The sequence below is a fragment of the Bubalus kerabau genome, chromosome 11 (genome assembly GCF_029407905.1).
Source record: "Bubalus kerabau isolate K-KA32 ecotype Philippines breed swamp buffalo chromosome 11, PCC_UOA_SB_1v2, whole genome shotgun sequence".
Taxonomy (NCBI): Eukaryota; Metazoa; Chordata; class Mammalia; order Artiodactyla; family Bovidae; genus Bubalus; species Bubalus kerabau.
This window is the reverse complement of record NC_073634.1, coordinates 75,542,258-75,562,354: the sequence shown is the minus strand read 5'-3', so window position 1 is coordinate 75,562,354 and position 20,097 is coordinate 75,542,258. Positions and strand designations below refer to the sequence as shown.

The 20,097-nt window shown below is 47.7% G+C and overlaps 1 protein-coding gene across 1 annotated transcript in view; it reads left to right on the top strand.

The window, feature by feature from the left end:
* The window catches only part of DPYSL5 (dihydropyrimidinase like 5), an 86,933-nt gene extending 77,757 nt beyond the window's left edge, over positions 1-9,176 (top strand). Inside the window, exons 10-13 of the mRNA XM_055540721.1 lie at positions 31-173; positions 1,732-1,939; positions 6,577-6,745; positions 8,923-9,176. Coding sequence (XP_055396696.1) covers positions 31-173; positions 1,732-1,939; positions 6,577-6,745; positions 8,923-9,008 — 606 coding nt within the window. The 3' untranslated portion in view covers positions 9,009-9,176. The remainder of the gene's footprint in view (positions 1-30; positions 174-1,731; positions 1,940-6,576; positions 6,746-8,922) is intronic.
* The last annotated feature ends 10,921 nt before the right edge of the window (positions 9,177-20,097 follow it).

Genomic DNA, 20,097 nt, shown 5'->3' with positions numbered 1-20,097 from the left:
GGTTGACCTGAGCCTTTGGCCATGTTTCAGGTTGGAGGAAAGATGGATGAGAACCGTTTTGTGGCCGTTACCAGTTCCAACGCAGCCAAGATTCTCAACCTGTATCCCCGAAAGGGCCGCATCATCCCTGGAGCTGATGCCGACGTGGTGGTGTGGGACCCCGAAGCCACCAAGTAAAGCCTGCTGGGTGTCTCCAGGGCTGGGGGATGGGGTTTTTAAGGACCTTGGGTTACAGAACTCCAAAGCATCATCTTTGCCCTACTTCTAGCATAGAGCAGGATGTCCCTGAGATGTGTTCAGTTCAACAAATACTTGAGGGTTTGCCATGGTCCAAGCACTAGGGATGCAACAGTGAACGAGGTCTGAAGACTTGCCGCAGGGCAAGCTCCATGTGCACAGCACTTTACAGTTTTTCACAGCTGCATCACATCAGTGATCTCATGTGCTTATCTCACAGCCCTGAGAAGCACTCAAGGCTGGAGTTCTTACTTCCATTTTACTATTGAAAAAACTTGGAAAAGGAAATGGCAACCCACTCTAGTATTCTCACCTGGAGAATTCCATAAACAGAGGAGCCTGGTGGGCGACAGTCCATGGGATCACAAAGAGTCAGACACAATTGAGTATCACTGAAGAAACTAAGAGCAGAGAGTAGAGGGACTCCCCATATCACATAGCTAATAAGAGGCTGAACCAGACAGATGTCCTGACACTCAGTTCCAGACTCTTCCATCACGCCTCTGCTTCCCTCGTTGAGAGTGTGCATTCTCTCGAGCACGCAGCACTTGACACCCACAGCATTTATGAATACAACTTGAGTGAATAAATGAAATGCATCAGGAATTATCAAGCTGCAGGATACAGGGCATAATCTTTACTCAGAGGTTTGACCAGGGGCGATGGGAATTGTTTTCTAATACTAAACTTCATTCAGTCACTCAACAAATATCTGTTAAGTGCTACCATTTGCCAAGCACTTTTCTAGACGCACAAGCTAACAGTGAACAAGACAAAAATGTGCTGGGATTTTGAAGGTAAAAAGTTGAACTGCAGAAAAAGTTCTCCCTGTGCACCACCGCACAGCCCCTTGCCCAGATCCCTGCCTGCTTCTCCATTAGGGCACTTGAGAAGTCAGATTCTGCATCCAGCCTGGGGCTGGTCCCTGTTGCTCCTGTGGGTGTGGCTGTTAGTGATTGCATTGGCAGAAAGCCCCCCAGAGTGGGGGCCAGTATGTTAGTCAGCTAGGGTGCTCCCCTAACAAAAGAGGAGGACGCTTGAACAATAGAAATTCATTTTCTCACAGTCCTGGAGGCTAGAAGTCCAAGATCAAGGTGTCAGCAGGGCTGATTTCATTCTGAGACCCTTGGTTTGTAGAGGTCATCTCTTCCCTGTGTCTCTACATGGCATTGCCTCTGTGTGTGCACTTCTGGCGTCTCGATTTCCTCTTATAAAGACACCCATTTAATTGAATTAGGGCCCACCTGTATGACCTCATTTTACTTTAATTAGTTCTTTAAAGGCCTTATCTCCGAATATAGTCACGTTCTGAGGTACTGGGGACTGGGACTTCAACAGATAACTTTGTGGTGACGTAATTCATTCTAGCCTTTGGGAGTCCTTCCTTTCCACTGAGCGTCATCACCTCTTCCCCTGAGCACCTTCCCTTCCTTTGAGCTGTGACAGTTTTACCTCCTCTCATAGCGTTCTCTCCCGCCACTGCGTTCCCACCAGGACCATCTCCGCCAGCACCCAGGTGCAGGGAGGAGACTTCAACCTGTACGAGAACATGCGTTGCCACGGCGTCCCGCTGGTCACCATCAGCCGAGGCCGGGTCGTGTACGAGAACGGCGTCTTCATGTGTGCTGAGGGCACCGGCAAGTTCTGTCCCCTGCGATCCTTCCCAGACACTGTCTACAAGAAACTGGTCCAGAGAGAAAAGGTATGGTGAGGGAGAGGGGAGAATATATGTGGGAAGGGGTTGAAGACCCCTGCTGGGGACTTCTTATATGACTATTGTAAATCTCAAAGATGTTCTCACTGTTTTTTCCACCAGAATCCTATTGCCTGAATAGTCACTTTGGGAACAATCAAAATAGTAGAAAAGGAGCACCTGTAACAGAGTAAAATTTACTGGGAGGGGTCCCCAAGTCCCTTGGAGCTAGGGACACTATGAGGTGCTCACAGCTACTCCTGACACCCAGGTTTCTTGTGGTCCCTCAGGGCAGGGGGCTCCTGGCTTAGTCAGGGTTATCATATTTGCACTGGAGATCCTCTTTCCCAAAACTCCCCACAATTGCCCTGTGCCTGCTGTGGAGTGGGTGGGCTTTGCTGAGTCTCCAACACTGAAGGGATCAGGGCAGGTATGAAATAGTTCACTGCCGTGTGGGGGTAGCCTGAGGTCTTATTTTGAGAATTTCACCCAGTCCTTGGATTCCATTAGCACTCTAGGTGTTCAGTGAAGCTTGAGGCTCCTTCCTCATCTCCAGGGATACCGAACGCTCGGGAGAGTTTCACCCAAAGGAACTGGCTCTTCCCTCACTGCTCTGGGATTGACTGTCCAGACTTACCTTTGAGGACTGCCCTGGCCTTCCTGTGTGCCATCGCAGCTGCTGCGCTCGTGCGGCGTGGCAGAAAGGGAAGAACTAAAGAGCCTCTTGATGAAAGTGGAAGAGGAGAGTGAAAAAGTTGGCTTAAAGCTCAACATTCAGAAAACTAAGATTATGGCATCCGGTCCCATCACTTCATGGCAAATAGATGGGGAAACAGTGGCTGACTTTATTTTTCTGGGCTCCAAAATCACTGCAGATGGTGATTGCAGCCATGAAATTAAAAGATGCTTACTCCTTGGAAGGAAAGTTATGACCAACCTAGACAGCATATTAAAAAGCAGAGACAATACTTTGTCAACAAAGGTCCATCTACTCAAGGCTATGGTTTTTCCAGTAGTCATGTATGGATGTGAGAGTTGGACTATAAAGAAAGCTGAGCACAGAAGAATGGATGCTTTTGAACTGTGGTGCTGGAGAAGACTCTTGAGAGTCCCGTGGACTGCAAGGAGATCCAACCAGTCCATCCTAAAGGAGATCAGTCCTGGGTGTTCATTGGAAGGACTGATGTTGAAGCTGAAATTCCAATCCTTTGGCCACCTGATGCAGAGAGCTGACTCACTGGGAAAGACCCTGATGCTGGGAAAGATTGAAGGCAGGAGGAGAAGGGGACGACAGAGGATGAGATGGTTGGATGGCATCACCGACTGGATGGACATGGGTTTGGGTGGACAGGAGTTGGTGATGGACAGGGAGGCATGGCGTGCTACAGTTCATGGGCTCACAACAAGTCAGACACGACTGAGACTGAACTGACTGACTGACTGACTGACTGACCTTCCTGACAACTCCAGGTGCTGGGAACCAGTAGCAGCCCCAGCCTCGTGGTGGAGGACCCAAATCACCAGAAAATAACAAGTCTGACAAACTGAGAGGTGGAAGCATCATGCGGTTTCCCCTCTGGCAGAAAGTACTATCATCATGATTCAAAATGCTGCTGCCTAACTATTTCCAGATTCTGTCCAGAAATGGTGGGTGTTCTTAGAAACACCATGACCAATGGCCTAGGAGCCCTAGCCCCAATCAGGTCTTCTGTTGGGGAGCAGACTTGGACTACGTAAACAAAGCATGACTGTAGTTATCCCAGTATTCAATCTGAAAACAGACTCAGGATCTCTCAGGTAGGTGAAGGGTCCCATCTCCACTATGCTTCTCAGATAGGGACAATGGCAGGAGGCCTCAGCCCCACCTCTGGAAGACATGCCAGAAAGAGATGGAAAAGCGATCCATTCACACACAAGATTATCTGACAGAGGGTGTCAATGATTTAAAATAAGAAAATGGAAAAAAATATCAGTGATGATGTAGAGAAATCGGGACACTCATTCACTGTAAAATCAATGTAAAATGGTGCAGCCACTTTGGAAAACAGTTTGGCAATTCCCAAAAAGTTATAGAGTTGCCAAAATGACTCAGCAATTCCTTTCTTGGTATGGACATACTCAAGAGAAATGAAAACACATGTCTGCAAAAAATCTTATCCATGAATGTTGATAGCAGGATTTTTTCCTTATAGCCAAAAAGTGAGAACAACTCAAATGCCTATCAACTATTGAATAAACAAAATGTGGTGTTAATATAGCCATACAATGGAATGTTATTCGGCCATGAAATGGAATGGAATGCTAATATATGCTATATACAACATGCACGAACCTTAAAAACCTTATGCTAAGTGAAAGAATCCAGTCACAAAAGACCACATATTATATGATTCCATTTGTTGGAAATGTCCAAAAGAAGCAAATCCGCAGACAGAAAATAGACTAGTGGTTGCTTAGGGTTGGTCAGAGAGAATGGGAGTGATTGCTCATGAGTATGGGGATTTTTGAGGGGTGATGAAGATATTTTGAATTTACACAGCGGTGATGGTGGCACAACCTTGTGAATTACACTAAACACAACTATACTTTTAAATGGTGAGTTTTATGGTATGTGAATTATATCTCAATTCAAAAAAAAATATCTGTCAACAGTTCTGGGACTTTCCCAAAAAAGAACATTTTAGTCAGGAAATAGGGTCAAAAGAGGGCAGAGAAAGTGTTCGAAGCCCTTCTAAAAGCCAACCTCACAAAAATGTCAGACAGATACCAGTTTGTGCTGCTCTGAGGGCCAGCCACAGTGAAAGAGCCCAGCTTCTAGGGCTGACATAAATTTAACCCAGAATCCCTTTATCCAAAGCACTTATTGTAATGACAAAGTAAGGTCCTCAAGAAAAAGCCATCTCTATTTCCTATTCTCCAGTATAGCCCTTACATAACAGAACGCAGGGCTTCCCCAATGGCTCAGCAGTAAAGAATCCACCAAAATGCAGGAGATACAAGAGACACGTGTTCGATCTCTGGGTGGAGAAGATCCCCTGGAGGAGGAAATGACAACCCACTTCAGTATTCTTGCCTGGGAAACCTCATGGACAGAGGAGGCTGGCAGGCTACAGTCTATGGGGTCGCAAAGAGTCAGACACAAGTGAGTGACTGACCACACAATAGAATATAGGTATGCAGAAAACCTAAATTCCCCCAAATTATAAATAAGCAGTCCATACAGAGCAGGGTCCTTGGGGAGAAACCAGCCCTGGGGTTGGGACTAGTATCTAAAGCCAGGAAGCCAGGGGCTTCCAAGACCTGCCAAAGTCACTCACCCAGGGTTCACGAGGTCCATACTCCCACCTATACCACCCGGACCCCAAAGTGCAGCCTGGTAAAGGCTAAAACACTCTAGACCAGCTTTGACATTCTGAGGGCTGAGCTCAACTACAGATCTGTTGGAGAATACAAAGGAATATGTAAAAGCTGAGGAGCATTCCGGAAATCACCCATATCTATTGTTTCTCTCAACAAGGTTTTCAAAAAGCATTGAGCAGCAAGGAGATTGAGGTTCTGTCTCTGATGAGTGCCTGGGGTGTAGATTATATATGCTGCTCATTCAGACCTTATGCACACACCCCAACACACTTCCTCTCACAATACCACCCTTTAAAATGATAAAGCCCCATTAATGACCTCTGCAATAATAACAACTGCTGGTACTTTTGTGTCCCTCACCATGTGCCAGAGCTTTACGTGTTCTATTTCATTTGATCTCATAACAACTCTGTAGTCTTACAAGTGAGAAAACAGGCACAGAGAGTTTATGTAACTTGCATAAGGTCACACAGCTTCCAAGTAACAGAACTGGGAGTGAAACATAGGCAGTCTGGTTGCAGAATATAGGTTCTTAATTCCACTGCCTTTGTGAGTAAAAAATTAACTACTATTGCTAGTGAGGGATTCTAATCTTCAAATCAACTGTATTTAGCCTCTATTCCCACAAAGTTGTCAGATCAATCCCAGTAAAAGCTCCAGTATTTTGTCCACCTGATGCGAAGAGCCGACTCATTGGAAAAGACCCTGATGCTGGGAAAGACTGAAGGCAAAAGGAGAAGGGGGAGACAGAGGATGAGATGGTTAGACAGCACCACCAACTCAATGGAAATGAATCTGAGCAAACTCCAGGAGAGAGCAGAGGACAGGAAAGCCTGGTGTGCTGCAGTCTATGGAGTTGCAAATAGTCAGACATGATTTAGTGATTAAACAACAACAGCTTGAGAGCCTGGCCAGTGAAGGGATCACTGCTCCACGTGAGGGATGCTCTCTAAAGCTGAATATTTCCGAAGCCTACCTGCTGCCTTGGAAAGCATTCCACCAGTGTCAAGGGGGAGCCAGTGGATATCTCCTTTATGCACATACCTGCACATGCTCACACATATGCCCTGTTTAGGAAGTACAAGAGGATTCTTTACCCTTGGGCTCAAGATGTAGGAAGGCTTTGTCACGTGCAATAATTTGGGTTCTGAACAGAGATGGCAGACTCTCACCAGCCATCGGGGAAGCTCTGGTGGTAGTGGTGGTGTCTTGGCCCTGATGGTTGAGGGTGTCCGTGCTCTGATGGTATCATCTTTTCCCTTTTTCTCTTTCTCTGCCATCACTAGACCTTAAAGGTGAGGGGAGTGGACCGCACGCCCTACCTGGGGGATGTAGCTGTCATTGTGCATCCTGGGAAAAAAGAGATGGGAACGCCACTGGCAGACACTCCAACCCGGCCTGTCACCCGACACGGGGGCATGAGGGACCTTCATGAATCCAGTTTCAGCCTTTCTGGTAAGAGCAAGGGCCACTTGGCCTGGCACTTGTGTCTCCACCTCAGTGGGGTGTAGGGAGACAGGCAGAGGGGTCAGGAGTCCCACTCAGGCAGTGGGGCTTACTCCACCTCCTCCCTCCGTCTCCCATCCCCTGCCCGGTAATGAGTCCTGGGTCCCCCTATTGCTGCTGCTGCTGCTAAGTGGCTTCAGTCGTGTCCAACTCTGTGCGACCCCATAGACGGAAGCCCACCAGGCTCCCCCGTCCCTGGGATTCTCCAGGCAAGAATACTGGAGTGGGTTGCCATTTCTTTCTCCAATGCATGAAAGTGAAAAGTGAAAGGGAAGTCTCTCAGTCATGTCCGACTCTTAGTGACCCCATGGACTGCAGCCCACCAGGCTCCACTGTCCATGGGATTTTCCAGGCAAGAGTACTGGAGTGGGGTGCCATTGCCTTCTCCGGGGTCCCCTGTTAGAGACACAAATACTGGGGATGGGAAAGGAGGGCTCTCCCAGTCCACAGGCCCTGCCACTCCACCCGGCCACGCCTGTTCTGGGGCTTGCCCCACGGTTACTAAGTTCAAATGTTTTCATCCCTTGAAACATCTTGAGGGCCGGGCACGTAGGGTGCCCCTAGAGATGATCAGACCTCAGAAGGGTTAACTCTGTGCCACATGGGTCTGCACCCGCATTTCCCACCCAGTCCTCACCAGCCTCTCTGAAAGACATGGTGTTTCCCTTATACCCTTTCCTCCCTCATCTTTAGCCTGTTTGCTCCTCTGCCACCTTCTTTTCTTGCCAGGAGTTGTACTGTATAGAATATACAAAACAGAAATATATGGGTGTGTCTATGCTTAGAGACTTTACTGTTGATAGCTGCATGCCTGCCAGGTGCTCAGTGGTAGTTAAAGGTGGGGGTCATTGCGGGCATAAACCGCAAGCTTCCCTGGAGAACAGGTAGAGGCCCATAAGGTGCCCTGGACCTGCAAGCAGCTTTGCTGGAAAGTGTGAGCCCCACGTGAAAGGGGTCAGGGCTGGGTCTTGCTGAACTGCCTCCAGGACTAGCCCGGGTGCAGACTGAGCCTCTGCTCTGCAGGCTCTGTGCTGGGGCCAGAGGGTGAGAGGACCTAGATCCACATGTCTCCACACAGAGCATGGATTCTCCTGGGGACAGGGAGACGCCGCTGCAAACCAGCCTAATCTGAGAGGCAAAGAGCTATACCCAGGGCTGCCAAGGGGCACAGCTGGCTGCTGGGCTTCCTTTGTGCCCAACCGTGCGCTGAGAGCAGCTCAAGTGGCTCCTGTCTGAGTTGCTGACTGGCCTTTGTGGGGAGAGGTCCTCTCCACACCCCTCCCCCATCATCTCAGAGCCAATCTCACTACAGAGATAACTTCTCCCCCGCCCTGAGGGCCACTGTTAAAACTCCCACCAGTGAGGGGACCGAGTGCAGTCAGATAGAGGTCCGCCGTGTCGGGTGTCCGTGGGCGCCCCCGCCTGGCCAATCCAGGAGGTGTCGCTCCCCACGGCTGCCTGGGCCTGGCCCCTTCCGCCGGGGTCAGCCCCAGGAGAAGCGTCCAGGCCCGAGAGGTGCCAGTCCCCTTGGGCCCCTGGCTTCTGCTCCCATCCAAGTTTGGGTAGAGCCAAGACTGGACAGAACCGCTCTCAGGTGCAGCAGACACCAGGCAGCCTCTTACCTTCCCTCGCCTCAAACCCTGTCTGCTGTGCGACAGGCGGAAGAATGCTTCATGGCACTCCCTGGAGCACCAGGACTTCTTTTCTAAGCCTCGAGATTTCAAGACGTGGGGGCCTTTGAGGGTGCTGTTCTGTTTTTCCAAGACAATGGCGCCCCCTCCTCCCTCTCTTGCTGAGTCATATGTACAAAGGCCCACTTGCTAACAGGCGGCTCCATGGTCTGTGTGCTTGACAAGAGAGGGTACCTACAGGGCTGGGAGTGGTGAAGGCAGGTGTAGCAAGGCAGTTAGTTAACCGTGGAGGCTCTGAATCAGGAAGACCGGGGTTCAAGTCCAGGCTTTACATACTCATAGACTATGGAACGGGGGCAAATTAACTTCCCTGAGCCTCAGTCTTCCCACCTGTAAAATGGGATGGTGTTGTGTTGAGGATTAAATTACATCTAAGCACAGGAGGACCCGGTTTTATTACCCAGGGGAACTTACCCTCTGCTTCCTTCCTTCCAGGTTCTCAGATCGATGACCATGTTCCAAAGCGAGCCTCGGCTCGGATCCTCGCTCCCCCCGGAGGCAGGTCAAGCGGCATTTGGTAAAGACACTGCCCAGCCCCCCAAGTGAAGATGCTCCGACGCCACCAGCCCCACGCCCTCCGGCCGCAGTTGCAGGGGTGGGGCGGGAGAGGCCGCGCTGGGCAGCTCACCACCTGAGGGGCCCCGGGACCCAGGGGCCCTCCCCATGTCTGACACGTGATTCACTGTGCTTCGAGCCAACCCTAACAGGCACTTTGAGATGTGTTCCTCCTGCTGCAGTCCTTTCCTGCCTCGGCCCCCAGCGGGCTTCCCTGGGGCCCAGGAAGCCCATACTATGCACAGAGCCCACTTGCATAGAGCCTGGCCCTGCCCCTCCCTCGCACCCGCCCCCTGCTGGCCTTGGGCAACCCCCGCCCTTAGTGCCCTGCCCCTGGCTAACCCGCCAGTTGTCCAGAGCACTTTAGCAGATGTGTTTTAAAAGAAAAGGACCCCCTCCCTGATCCCCTTCCGCCCCGTGGTCTTTTTCCCGAAGTCAGACTGGTGTCCGTATCCCAGCCGTGCCCCAGGACCTCCCGTTTCTCCCAATTCAACTCCTGCCCCTGTTTGGGAGTGGCTGGGACACGCTGCACCCTTTGCTGGCTGCCTCGTCCCCTAATCCTGGCAGTCCCAGGCCCAGAAGGGCTGGCCGGGCGGGCATGAGGCTGGTGCCAGGCGCGTGTATATGATTTCGTTTTGCACGTTTGGTTTGCGCAGTGGTTTGGTTTGACTTGTTTGTGCATCCTGTGAAAACTGACGGTGCTTTGTGTCACTAGCATAGCATAGAAACAGGAATAGATGTGGACCTTAAGAGATGCTGCATCGACACCAACCAGACAGCCTAGGGCACTGAGAACAGGGGCCAGAGGGGCATACTGGACTCTCGGGGCCCTTCTTCTCCCTATCTGGAGTCTTCCGGTGCCCCCTCCCCTCTTGATTTCCTGCATCCTGAGAGGGTGCCCGGAATGCTGGCCCTAGAGACCTTCAGGAAGCAAGGTGGCCTTTCCCATGTGTGGTCCTGGTCACTCCCAGCACTAGCCACCACCCCCCCCCACACACACCCAATTGCCTGTAGGTATCTCCCTGCTGGACAGAGGCCCAGTTGCTCCTCCTGTGTGATTGGCAAGAGGCCTCATGCCTGCTGGGGAAGAGGTGGGGGGGCATTATAGGGGGAGCAGGCTGGCTGTATGCCAGGTAGGAGGCCAGGCCAGTAGAACCTGGCTATAGCCAACAGTGCTACACAGGGTCTGCAGTCTCCTGTGGTCAGCACCTCGCCCTCACCTGCTTGTGGTCTCCATCTCCTCTCAGCTGGGCCTCCCCTGCCTCCAAAACTCCAGGAGGTTTCCATGGAAACACTAGAGGCTGCCCTTGCTAAGCCTTGTTCCCCCTTGGGGAGTGACGTCACATCGCACCTGGGCTGACACGCGGCTCCTGGACTCTTGGGCCAGTGGTCATACCCTGCACATTTTTGCAGTGCTTTTCATGTTTTCAAAGCCCTTTCACGTATGAGCTCTCAATTGCTCCTCACAACCACAAAGCGTGAATTATTCTCCTCATTTCTCAGATGTGGCCCAGAAAGCTCAGGCCCTCTGACTCCAGAAAGGTCCAGACTGCCCTTTTTAGAACTTGGTTGTCTACCCCAGCTGTGGACGGAAGGAGTGGAGTGACATCTCTTGCAGATCCCCCCCTGAGAGTTTAACCAGCTAGATGACTTATTCCCCAGTAGGCATTCTGCTTTGTTTTGCACAGGTAGATAGATTTTTCTTGTAAACAAACTAATGCATATTCACTATTTGAGCCAGAACTAGTTACATGCTGGAGGCTTGCCATGTGGTTTGAGCTGCCTCCTCATCCTCACCCCTCCCTTCATGCTCCCCTTCCTCACTTAGGGGCTGAGAGGATGCAGACGGTAACCCAGGAAGCAGAGGCAGCAAAGGCACTCATGGAGAGTGGTAGCTATGGGGACAGTCAGTAGGGATCTAAGCCTGGGAAACCGTGACACTGATCCCTTGGTACAATGCACATCATCTTTATCCCTTTCAGCCCTTGCTGGGTCATGGGCCTTGGGCAGATGCCAAAGAGCCAAGCAGTGGTGGTAGCCAGCGGGCAGAGCATCTCTGCTTGGGCCAGGAAAGCTTTACCTTCTCTGAGTGCCTCCGCCCGAGAGATGGCTCTGGGAGACCACCTGTTGGTGTGGTCCGTCGAAGGCCTTCCACTTCATTCACCCCCGACCCTTACATAGACCCACCCTTGCCCAGGAGCATCTAGATGAGAATCAGAAGGAGGTTCAAGGAACTGAATGAAAGGTCAGCCCTGTCACCCATTCCCTGCCCCTGTGCTGAGCTCCAGCCAGCCCCATCACCAGCCCCAGCGGCTCCTGGTTGGAATGAAAAGGGTCTCTGGTTGCACTGAATGCAGCTCTCAAACTTGGTCTTGTACTTGCTGAATAAATACTGTTGTTCTTGCCTTAGCTGCTCTCTAGGTTTGTGGGGTTAAGTTACCAGAAAATTGTGCTACCGTGTGTGCGTGTGTATGTGTGCGTGTGTGTAGTGCTAGGAGTCCACAGTAGGTCTCGGTCAAGCCAATGCCGAGATGAGGGCTTTTCCAATACCGACCCAGAAGCCACAGAAACCACTCGGAAACCCAAACCCCTTCCAGCTACCCAGGCGGCGGGCACAGCCTGGGGTCGGGATGGAGCCTCGAACACCCCAGCACCCAAGTGACTTCCTCACTCCTCTGTAAACGTCATGGTGCTAAGATTGTGTCAACCCCGACGGCACATGGTCTTGTGCTTTGGCCACCCGATTGAGGCAAACACAAAACAGCCCGACTCATTGTGTTCTGGTGCAGGTTTGTATTAAACTATAGCTACTTCTCGCTTGGTCTCAGTTGTGTTTCTTCAAAGAAGAGGGAGTTTGGTGGGGGGACCTTTTCTTCCATAGTGGCTGGGGTGAGGCTTTAGCCACTAAAAAAAAGGCCAAAAAACTCAGCTTTGGTTCTTCACTTGTGTTGCGTGGCAGATGGCAGTTCACTGGGAGGCCTGAACAGAGTTTGAAGATTAAAAAACTGCTGAATGCTTCCCTGGTGGTCCAGTGGTTAAGACTGTGCACGTCCACTGCAAGAGTTACAGGTTTGATCCCTGGTCAGGGAAGTTCCACATGCCTTGTGGTCTGGTCAAAAAAAAAAAGTGTTGAGAGACAGGAGCCTCAGTGACCCAACAGCTAATAGTCAGTCCTTTCTCCTGGTGGGAACAAAACCAAGTTTTTTGGTGCCAAATTTCTAAGACAAGGTTGGGGTGAGTTATCTGAAACAGAAATAGTTAGAGGAAGACATTAGATACAAAAGGAGGGCGGGAGAGGGGGTTGGACTAGGCTTTCCCCACCCACCATTGGTCGCTTATTTTCTTGGCTACCATTTTGGAACACCATAGCCTACTCTCCACATTGGAACCCTTGGCTGTTGGAACCATGGACTCACAAAATCACATTTCAAAGGACTATTCAAGGCCAATGTATCTTTGAGGAGTTCTCAGGCTGCTTTCTGGCTCCACTGAGAGCCCACTGTGCCTTCAAACCCTTCCATCTGCATCAAGGCTAACTTGGGCAGAGATTGGGGGGTTATCTGATCAAACACTTTCACACTAAAGAGTGAGTGAAATTATTGCTACCAGTACCGTGGGGTCATGGGTGCATGCTAAGTCACTTCTTCAGTCATGCCTGACTCATTGCGACCCTATGGGCTGTAGCCCTCCAGGCTCCTCTGTCCATGGGAGTCTCCAGGCAAGAATACTGGAGTGGGTTGCCATACCCTCCTCCAGGGGATCTTCCCAACCCAGGGATCAAACCCATGTCTCTAATCTCCTGCATTGGCAGGTGGGTTCTTTACCACTAGCACCACCTGGGAAGCCCACTATGGGGTTGCTTGTACTTATTTCTTAGCCTCCAAAATAAAGCCTTAATGAGGGAATTTTAGGTAGAATGGGGAAACAGTTGTCTGCAGGGGAACTTTCACAGCTTTCCTGCAAATAAGGTAGCCCATGACCTAAAGAAACACCCAGAGCACTACAGTTAATTATGAAGTGATCTGTGTGTAAAAGTTCTACTGGGGCTTCTGAGCCAGATGGAAACACCATTGTCTGATTTGTGAAGGAAGCTGAGTTGCTGGGATGGTACTAAGCCAAAGCGTCTGTTTCCTCATAACATGGGAGCACACCAGAAGGTGATTAAATGCCAAAAATCCCTTGTGTAACTGAATGAAAAATGGCATGGCCGCACATTTGGCAGACCATGTGCATGTATCAGGTAGCTCATAGAGGAAAAAAATAAAACAAGATACCAGGAAGACACTGGTCTCCTTTGTATGCAGTTGTGGAAAAACAAAAGACCACAGATTCAGACTAAAATAAGGCTTGATCCTTTATAAGAATCTGCACTTGAAACCTGAGCCAGCCAGCAGTCAAGCAACAGTCACCCTCAAATTCTCAACTCCAATTACAGGTTGACTTTTAGATACAGGTACAACCTAACACTAAGAATTGCCTTGCAGTTAGCGAAGGAGGAAGTCTCATGACACCTGAGGCAAAGAAGAAATCTCACAATACACCAGGAGTGTAGACCTCATTGTCCTAAGTTAATAAAAGGTTATTTGATAGCTGCTAATAACACGTTTGAAAGGGTTCTTAGTGTTTTTCCAGTAAAACATTAAAGGATCTAACATGTGTTGATACTTGATACATCTTACAAAGATGGAAGCTGAGTTCTTCACTTTCTTGCCTTCATATATTTACAAATCACACATTTATACCTAGAGGGATCTTGTCCAGGTTTGCCCAAACAATCCTGTTTTAAGTCTGTTGCCCCCAGAATAATTCTTAACAGCGCCCTCTTTCACTTTCAAATATGTCTTGGTTTGGACAATAAATTGTATGGTCACCTTACATATACCTATACATTAGGCTATTAAAATGCTTGTCATGAGTCAAATGTTTTTCCATCACTGAAAGATGGGGGATAGGGCAAGGAAAATGGGTCCTTTTTCATGAGTGAGGACCAGGGTTTCCTATGACAAGCCCTGAGGCTCCACACAGCCTTGGAGACCTCATGAGACCTCAGTGGCTGTGGCTATAGCAGAGGGTGAAGCCTTGGGGGCACTTCCTAAGCTTTTCAGTTTAGCTTATAGACTTTATTATTCTATTAAAGGCTGTAAGCCTACCAAATTTTATCATTTACTTTTAAGGGGACTTTGATTCAATTCATAAACTTAAATACTTTACAATATTTCAAACTACATTTAAAATTCTACTTCCTTTCTAAGTACCTTTCCCAAGTATTAAATGATTATTACCAATTTAATATACTGATAAATATAGTGAGCTTAGAGGTTTATTAGATATTTCTCTGCCAAGCATAAACATAGTAAGATTTCAACATAACTCCTAAGTCTTAAGTTACACATTTCAAGTTAGTTCTGGGGCGCTCACTCTAATAAGCCAAAATTTCTCTTACAAGTACATAAACTACCAAATATGTGCAGATCCCCTCTTTTATTTTAATTGAAGTATAGTTGATTTACAATGCTGTTTAAGTTTCAGGTGCACAGCACAGTGATGTGTGAGTGTCCAGATCTCATCAAGACATTTCTAATGAATGGAACTAATGCTTGAGGAGCTAGCAGGAGAAAGGCACTAGCTGCACACAAAGAATTGGACATCAAATGTCTGTCACCTTGTTTGTCAACAAAATGCTAGAAGATGGACAATCATGGAGTATGTTTTCTAACTTTTGAGGGAAAATAATTTCCAACCTAGAATTCTGCACACAGTCAATCTGTCAACCAAGTATCTGTGAAAAGTCATTTTCAGTTCAGTTGCTCAGTCATGTCTGACTCTTTGCAACCCCATGGATTGTAGCACGCCAGGCCTCCCTGTCCATCACCAACTCCCGGAGTTTACTCAAACTCATGTCCATTGAGTTGGTGATACCATCCAACCATCTCATCCTCTGTCATCCCCTTCTCCTCCTGCCTTCAATCTTTCCCAGCATCAGGGTCTGTTCAAATGAGTCAGCTCTTCACATCAGGTGGCCAAAATATTGAAGTTTCAGCTTCAACATCAGTCCTTCCAATGAACACTCAGGACTGATCTCCTTTAGGATGGACTGGTTGAATCTCCTTGCAGTCCAAGGGACTCTCAGGAGTCTTCAATACCACAGTTCAAAAGCATCAATTCTTTGGCGCTCAGCTTTCTTTATAGTCCAACCCTCACATCCATACATGACTACTGGAAAAACCATAGCCTTGAGTAGATGGACCTTTGTTGGCAAAGTAATGTCTCTGCTTTTTAATATGCTGTCTAGGTTGGTCATAACCTTCCTTCCAAGGAATAAGCATCTTATTTCATGGCTGCAATCACCATCTGCAGTGATTTTGGAGCCCCGAAAAATAAAGTCTGCCACTGTTTCCACTGTTTCTCCATCTATTTGCCATGAAGTGATGGGACCAGATGCCGTGATCTTAGTTTTCTGAATGTTGAGCTTTAGGCCAACTTTTTCACTCTCCTCTTTCACTTTCATCATGAGGCTCTTTAGTTCTTCACCTTCTGCCATAAGGGTGGTGTCATCTTCATATCTGAGATTATTGATATTTCTCCCAGCAATCTTGATTCCAGATTGTGCTTCATCCAGCCCAGCGTTTCTCATGATGTACTCTGCATGTAAGTTAAATAAGGATGGTGACGATATACAGCCTTGATGTACTCCTTTTCCTATTTGGAACCATCTGTTGTTCCAGTTCTAACTGTTGCTTCCTGACCTGCATACAGATTTCTCAAGAGGCAGGTCAGGTGGTCTGGTATTCCCATCTCTTTCAGAATTTTCCACAGTTTATTGTGATCCACACAGTCAAAGGCTTTGGCATAGTTGATAAAGCAGAAATAGATGTTTTTCTGGAACTCTCTTGCTTTTTTGATGATCCAGCAGATGTTGGCAATTTGATCTCTGGTTCCTCTGCCTTTTCTAAAACCAGCTTGAACATCTGGAAGTTCATGGTTCACGTATTGCTGAAGCCTGGCTTGGAGAATTTTGAGCATTACTTTGCTAGTGTGTGAGATGAGCGCAATTGTGCAGTAGTTTGAGCATTCTTTGGCATTGCCTTTCTTAGGCATTTTCAGACATGCAAGATTGAAAATTTTGACCTTCTTTGTACCCCTTTTTCGGGAATCTATTTGAGGGTGCGTCCCAACATACTAAATTGCAGTTAAAAAAAAAAAAAACAGAAAGACATGGGATAAAGGGGATAGGAGATTCAGCATAAGAGGATCAGGAATGGTGTAGAGGGAAACCTCTGGAAGACAGCTGGGCAGCAGCCTGGAGGACAGTTGGACCTGAGGATGCAGTCCTGAATAAATCCTGACCAGGAAGCTAGAAAAGCCATTGGGGAGACTTCCCTGGTGGTCCAGTGGCTAAGGCTACATGCTTCCAGGGCAGGAAGCCCAGGGTTTGATGACTGGCCAGGGAACTATATCTGACATGCCACAACCAAGATCCAGTGCAGCCCAACAAAATAAATATTTTTTTAAAAAGAAAAGCCAGTTAGTCCTTTATTTGCTCTTTTGTAATAATATGCTATAAATACTTAGCTGAAAGAGGTTCTCAAAACAACCAGAAATATTGCCTTACTCTTGATAAAAGAGAAGTGAAGAAGAAAAGATGATTTGCAAAAATGAATGAATTATGGATTCTCTGAGTTTAGGGATTCTTTACACACATCTAATTTAACCTCTGCAGAAATTTCTACCACATCCATGACAGATCGTCTAGCCCAGGAACCAGGACATTTAGTCCAGGGACAGAGACCTACCTTCCCCAGGCATTCTCTCCTAGTCCCCCAGAGCTCTGTTTGTTCAGTATGACTTCCTTAATTGAAACTGAATTCTGTCTCTTGGCAACTCACACCTTTTATCCCAGCTCTTGACTCTGGAGTCACAAAGAACGAATAGCCACCTCATTCATGTACCAGCTCTTTCTCTGTGTGCACTTCAACATGGGCTCCACCCTGCTCACCCACTCATGTTTCCTCTAAGCCAATAGTTCTCCAACTTCAGCTTTGTATCAAAGTCACCTAAATGGGGACTTCCTGGAGGTTCAGAGGCTAAGACTCCATGTTTCCAAAGCAGGAGGCCCAGGTTTGATTCTTGGTGGGGAAATTAGATCCCTCATGCTGCACCTAAGAGTTCGCATGCTGAAACAAAGGTCTAAGATCCCATGTGCCACAATTAAGACCCACCACAGACAGATAAATACTTTTTTAAAACTAATAAAATTTTTAAAAAAGAAAGAATCACCTGAAGGACTTCTTTAAATGCAGGCCACTGGACCCCACTCCCACAGCTTCTGACTCAGTAGATCTGCTGTGGGGACAAAGAATTTGTCTTATAAGACAAAGACTCCCTGGTGACTACAAGGAACAACCTGGGAGGCAGAGGGCCCTGGAGAAGTACAGCCCTAAGAAGTCATCTCCTTTGGAGAGTGAGTGCCTTCAGTTCCTGGGGGGCCAGAGCAGCAGCCATCCACTGAAAATGCCAGGAAGATATTTCTTACCCTGCACCTTACCCTGCCCCTTCCTGCTGTACTAGCCTCCTCCTCTGCGCTGTCTCTGCCTTGCTTCCCAAGGTTCTGGATCCAAGAGATGGCCCCTGGCCACAGTACTACCCATAAAGGCCTCCAGGTGGTGCTTTAAGCTTATCAGTGCCTGCTTCGTTGGTTTACGGTGCCAAGGTTGACCTAACTTAATATGCAGAGAGTGTCTGTACATCATGCAAAATGCTGGGCTAGATGAATCACAAACTGGAATCAAGATTGCCAGGAAAAATATCAACAACCTCAGATATGCAGATGATACCACTCTAATGGCAGAAAGTGAAGAGGAGCTAAAGAGACTCTTGATGAGGGGGAAAGAGGAGAGTGAAAAAGCTGGCTTAAAACTCAACATTAAAAAAGCTAAGATCCTGGCATTTCGTCCCATCACTTCACGGCAAATAGAAGGGGGAAAAGTACAAGCAGTGACAGATTTTATTTTCTTGGGCTCCAAAATCACTGCAGATGGTGACAGCTATGAAATTGAAAGACGTTTGCTCCTTGGAAGGAAAGCTATGACAAACTAGACCCTGTCTTAAAAACAGAGATATCGTTTTGCTGACAAAGGTCTGTATAGTCAAAGCTGTGGTTTTTCCAGTAGTCAAGTATGGGTGTGAGAGTTGGATTATAAAGAAGGCTGAACACTGAAGAATTGATGCTTTTGAATTGTGGTGCTGGAGAAGACTCTTGAGAGTCCCTTGGACTGCAGGGAGAAAAAAAAAAGACAATCATTCCTAAAGGAAATGAACCCTGAATATTCATTGAAAGGACTGATGCTGAAGCCGAAGCTCCAGTACTTAAGCCGCCTGATGCGAAGAGCCAACTTATTGGAAAAGACCCTGATGTTGGGAAAGACAGAAGGAGAAAGGAGAAAGGAGCAGAAGAGGATGAGACGGTTAGATAGCATTACCAATTCAATGGACATGAATTTGAGCTCTGGGAGATAATGAAAGACAGGGGAGCCTGGATTGCTGCAGTCTATGGGGTCTCAAAGGGTTGAACAAGACTTAGCAACTGAACAAGAGACCTAAGAAAGGCCAATATGTCCACATCACTGTGGCCTCAACCGCAGCCCCCAGAGCAGCCCAGGACTAGGTCAACCTTGAGTGTGAGTGAGGGGCCACAGAAGCCCTTCTGCTATCAGGAGAACCACTGGGGAAGCTGTCCCTTTCAAAACCAATCTCAAGGTTTAGGTTAAAGTTGCAAGTTTTAACAAACAAAAATACAGGATGCTCAGTTAAATCTGAATTTCAGATAGCAAATCATTTTTAGAAAATTTTCATACAGATATGTCTCATATAGTGTCTGTGGCATACTGAAAAATTATTTGTTTGTCTGAAATTCCAATTTAACTAGGCATCTTATATTCATCTGGCCAGTCTAGGTTTACGTTCATGTGTTTTAGATTTTTTTATGTAATGCAGGCTTATGGGGTATCTGCCAGGCATGTGTTAGATACAAAAATGAATCAAGTGCAGCTCCTGCATTTAGAGATTAATTTGAGGAAAATATATATTGATAAATAATTATAGTACAGTAGGCTTAGGAACCATGGGATAATAGACATTTGGGTTTTAGTGCAGGCTTTAGTTCAAGCTCTGCTTCTGATGTTCACTAGCTGTGTGATCTTAGGCAAGTTAGATAACTTCTCTGGGTCTCTATTGTTTATTGTAAAAATGGAAATGATACCAACCTCAGGGGATGACCAGGGCAGTTATAGGAAACGGTACACATCTCATGCCTGGCTATAGTAGCAGCTAAATAAATGTTAATTTCCCCTTTATAAAAAATAAATGCTGTGTGTGAGAGAGAGAGACAAATAAAAGTACCAGCAAAGAGCTTTACTTGTTTTGGGAAGGTCTTTACAAAGACATTACTTTGCCAACAAAGGTCCGTCTAGTCAAGGCTATGGTTTTTCCAGTGGTCATGTATGGATGTGAGAGTTGGACTGTGAAGAAAGCTGAGTGCTGAAGAATTGATGCTTTTGAACTGTGGTGTTGGAGAAGACTCTTGAGAGTCCCATGGACTTCAAGGAGATCCAACCAGTCCATTCTAAAGGAGATCAGTCCTGTGTGTTCTTTGGAAAGAATGATGCTAAAGCTGAAACTCCAGTACTTTGGCCACCTCATGTGAAGAGTTAACTCACTGGAAAAGACTCTGATGCTGGGGGGGATTGGGGGCAGGAGGAGAAGGGGATGACAGAGGATGAGATGGCTGGGTGGCATCACCGACTCGATGGACGTGAGTTTGAGTGAACTCCAGGAGTTGGTGATGGACAGGGAGGCCTGGCGTGCTGCAATTCATGGGGTCGCAAAGAGTCGGACATGACTGAGCGACTGAACTGAACTGAACTGAACTTACAAAGAATATAACACTTCTTTTTTTTTTTGGCTGCACTGAGTCTTCGTTGCTGCGTGCAGGCTTTCTCTAGCTGCGGTGAACAGGGGCTACTCTCTAGTTACGGTGCACGGACTTCTCATTGCGGT